This window comes from Elephas maximus, chromosome 25, assembly GCF_024166365.1.
Source record: "Elephas maximus indicus isolate mEleMax1 chromosome 25, mEleMax1 primary haplotype, whole genome shotgun sequence".
In the NCBI taxonomy this organism is placed as follows: Eukaryota; Metazoa; Chordata; class Mammalia; order Proboscidea; family Elephantidae; genus Elephas; species Elephas maximus.
The window spans coordinates 10,341,748-10,346,055 of NC_064843.1; the positions used below are offsets into that span (position 1 = coordinate 10,341,748).

Sequence of the window (4,308 nt, forward strand, 5' to 3'; positions counted from 1 at the left end):
GACGTAATTTGAGAATCTCGTCCCCTGGCTGGCAGTTATTTTAGAGATGAGCAGCACTTGAGCTGGCGTCTGATCTCACTGGCCTCTGGAAGCTTAATTTGATTTTAGTGATTTGTATTTTGTCATTGGCCACCTATCTGGTAAGAGACCTGCTTTCCCCAACACTGGGGTTTCTGTTCCATTTGCTCTGGATGGTGCCACAACAATTTAGATGAATAAAACCCCTGTGGATTCATTGAAAAAACCACCTCATTCTCACCAAGTACTTTTAGCTTTCTTCCTCATTAAACCTTCTATCACAGCTGCAGAAATGATGGTCACAGAGCGAAGGGGTGGTAAGCAGTTCCAGGGGGAAAAAGCTAGCGCATTCAAGAAACGTGATCTTAAAAACAGTCCAACGCTTTAAAGTTCCCCATTCTGGAATCCTGATAAACAGAGGTTAAAAGTTATGTTTTCAAAACTTGAGATGTGAAGCTGTGCCAGGTTGTTGACACCACACAATCTTGGAACACTGCTACACAATTCTCCAACGCAGAAACCTTAGTTACCAGAGCACGTTTGCCCATCCGAAAGCAAATTCCTATTAAGGAAGTGATTAACGTAATAAAGGGAAAAATCTAAATATTGGGGCACCTTATAACTTTTAACTGGCTTTATCCCCCTCTCCGCATTTGGAATATCATGAGTGGCTGATAGCTTACGTATTTGGGCAAGTATCAGGTCTGCTTTTTAGAGATTATTTCCTCACTGGGCAATCCCCTAGGTCAAAGGGCGAGAGAGCCCATTCAAATGCTAACCCCAGCTCAGCCAGGGGAGACAAAGGGCCAGGTGGAAGACGCTGGGGAGTTGGGAATGCTTGGAGAACTTGCTAGAAACGCCTCTGGAAAAGGCAGCTGAATACCAGTGCCTCAGCCATAAAGAGGGTTTAGCTTCTGACTAGCAAAATCCCTCTCCTGGGGTGGGTCCTGGGGGTTTGGTGTACTCCCTGTGGCTCTGTGTGTCCCTAAAGGCTTGGCACCTCTGGAAGCAGGCCCCCTGCCCTTTAGGAGGGAGGGTGGGGGAGGGGTGTCGAGTGGGGGAGGGGCGTGCAGGGTAACAGGTTTTCACAATTGGGCTGTAACAAGTACACCTGCTTTGACTCAGTGGTAGTTTTTGAGTCTGAAAGACAGCAAACTTGAGTGTTTCTAGACGCCTCCCCCCCCCCGCCCCCCACCAGAGGGGATCTGGTACTGTGCTTCCAGTAAGTCCCCGTGCAAGCTTCTCTGTGTAAAAAACACACTGAGACTGGGGTGGGCTAGTCACAGAGGTTTTTTTTTTTTTTAACTTGTTTATTTACCCTGCATCAGGGCGGCATGCTAATTTCTCTAATGGAAAACTTTAAGTCTGCAGGAGAACTGGCCCCCCAGTCTCTCCAGTCTGTGAAGATAACCCCACCCTGGCAAAACAGACCCCTAAATCCAACCAAAACCCTGGCTTCTCACTTTTTTGCTGGAGACTTTACTCGGTAATCCGGGGGACACACTAACATTGTTTACAGTCGGAACATTTCAACTCAGTGCTGCATGGCACATAGGCAGTTTCCAGCCAGAGCCCCCCTGCCGATCTCCCACGGCAGTCAGGACACCAAGACCTTTCCAGCCGCCCGAGGGAAGCCCTTTGATAAGCAACTGCCTGCCCAGTTTTTATTAGTGGGGACCAGAAGGGCACCCGATCACCCTTAGCGGCGCAGTTCCATATCACCAAGTTCTGGGACGCTGCCGCGCCTTTAGCCTGGGAAGGGTCCTGGGAAACTATTTTACAGTATTTTTCTTCTAACCGCATCCTTTGCTTAAGAGTGTGAGAACCCGACCTGTTTTTCATTTCAAACCCTCAAAATCGCTTGTTTCCCCCAATAGCTCAAGCCGGCGCAAAATGAGATACCGCGCGTGCACCAAGAAAAGATCAATTTCCAAATCCGGAGAGGTCTTGCAAGTATGTTTTACTCCTCTGCCTTTTCCCCCAGGATTGGCGAGGGAGCCACGCTTTCTCCGCGGAGGGTTGGGTACCTGCTAGCGGCTGTTTTTGTGCTTGACACCAGCGCACTTTCCCCTCCAGGTTACAGATTCCAAAGTTAGTTCCACCGGAGCCGAAAATGGCCGATGCGCGCTGCCTCCCCTCCCAGAGACTGCCTCAGCCGTCTGCCCCGGCACACTCTCCGCCGACCACCCAAGGACCTGCGACGCATCCAGCACTTTTTCCCCAGCTCGGCGGGTGCCGTGCTCTTTGGGGACGCTCGGTAGGGTGCCCTGACAGACGCAAACCCCTGTCCAGCCGGTTCCTTGTTCCTCTTTTTATCCTGCTCACCACCACCTCGTTGGCGTCTCAGCCCCTCTCTCCGGCCACCAGGACCTTGGGCACACTGCCGGGACCTCTCCAGCTAAGCTGCACCCAGCCCCGCCACCTGACCAGCTGCGCCAAAAGGCTGGCGATGCCCCGACGTGGCCAAATCCGCCTCGCCAAGCCCGGTAGCCCGTGGGGGCACCTCCCAAAGCCCCTGTACCTCCTTTGTCTGCTCTCCAAGTACGGGCGGTTCCTGGGGAGAAGTTGGGCTGTAGGGCGCATTGGCAGTTGTGCGCGCTCTGAGCGGCCGGCGGGCCCTGGGAGCGCCGGGAGGCGGCCAGGAGTGGCGCGCAGCCGTGGGGGGCACAGGCGCCAAGGTCCGGCTGCCGCAAACATTCCCCAGGAGCCGACGGCATCGGAGTTCTTGCCCAATCCCTGATTACTTTTCGCACATTGCAAGTGTGTCGCTACAACGCGGCTGTTCTCGCTTTGTCAAAGTTTGCGCGCGCACTTCCAAACCACGTTTTAGGTGCCCGCCAAAGCCGACTCTTTGAGACAGGTCTGTTTAGAAGGGAAAAAGTGGGTAAAACAAGTGACTTACCAGTGCCGTTTTTGGGTGTGCAGCTCGGAACCTGGGACGCGCCGGGGATTCGTTGCGCGTCTGTGGCACCAACTCAGAGACCGTAGGCTGTCTCCAGCGGGGCTCCAGAAGTGCCCGCTGTCCGACAAGCCTGTGGCCTCCGGGGCGCCCTGGGGAGATCTGGGGGGCCCTCTCCCTCAACTCCCTAACCCTCGGGATGGCCAGCCGACCCCGCTCCCTTTACGCCTTCCTCCCAACCCATTTTCCTTCTCCCTCCGGTCCTCCCGCCACTTCGCATCGCCCTCGGGCACCCCATTTTAGCGGTGAGAAACCAACCTGGATCAAAGAAAACAAGGAGAATCTGGGGCGCGTCCTCCATTAGTGACGCCGGATGGGGATGGGTCCCCTCTTGGAAGGGGACTCCGGAGATGGGTCGCGGCGGCTGGACTTCTTGGACTTGGGCTTGCAGCGACGCCGCTGCTTCTTCTGCTCTTCTTTGGGGTCCTCGGGGTCCCGCGGATCCTTTTGCTCGGGCACGGGCACCTCACCCTCGGTGGGGCTCTGGGGCTCCTGAGTGCTGGGCTGCGCGCGACTTGGGGAGGCGTCGGGGCTCCGCAACTTGAGCGCGTTCAGACGCTCGGTGAGAGATTGGCCGAAGGTGGGGCGCTTGGGCACCACCGGGCTGCGCTCGTCCTCGGGCTCGGTCTCCGGCTCAGTGGTTGGGGCGGTCTCGGTCTCGAAGTCGGTCTCGAAGTCGGTCTCGTACTCGATTTCGGACTCGGTCTCGGTCTCCGACTCGTAGTCGAACTCTTCCTCGTACTCGAGGCACTCGATAAGGGACAGGTCGAGCTCACCCTCGTCCTGCTCCTGGTCAGACTCGGGGGGCTCAGGGACCACCTGGGCGGCGGAGCGGTGGTGGGCGTTAAGGAAGCTCCGGCGCTGCTGTTGGGCTGCCGCACGCTGCTGGGCTCGGGCGTTGGAGGTGGCTAGGGCGCGGAGGAGTGCGATGGAGCAGGAGAGCCAGAGGAGCGCGGTGGCGGCCCGGCGGCCGATGGGCGGGCACAGGTCGTTGTAATTGTGGCGTGCTCGGCGCCACTGGTAAGCCCGGGACCTCCGATCCATCCTCAGGCGCACACCGAGAACCGGACCTGCTCTCTGGCTCTGCAGAGAGCGGCTCCGATGCCCGTGGGCTGCTGGAACGGAGAAAGGTGCACCTTCCGAGGTGAGAAGCTGGGTCCGGAGGTCCCAGCCCCACCTCGGCCCTAGGGCAAAAAAGGAAACACCTACCTTCTGGCACTTAAGAACTTTCTAAAACTCTGCGCCTCTCTGAGCCGAAAGAAGGGCTAGGGAAAAGTGAGGAGAAGTCTCCCCTCCTGGGTTCCTCTCACTAAGTCTGAGACTCAGGAGAG

General features: G+C 56.7%; 1 protein-coding gene across 1 annotated transcript; it reads right to left on the bottom strand.

The window, feature by feature from the left end:
- Positions 1-3,277: 3,277 nt before the first annotated feature.
- On the bottom strand, positions 3,278-4,021 carry LOC126067692 (neuroendocrine secretory protein 55-like). The gene has a single exon (XM_049869813.1). It carries the CDS (start codon positions 4,019-4,021, stop codon positions 3,278-3,280), a length of 744 nt encoding a protein of 247 aa, XP_049725770.1.
- Positions 4,022-4,308: the final 287 nt, after the last annotated feature.

Excerpts from the sequence above, each read along its gene's own strand:
- LOC126067692 (XM_049869813.1), bottom strand. The coding sequence starts at position 4,021 with ATGGATCGGAGGTCCCGGGCTTACCAGTGGCGCCGAGCACGCCACAAT.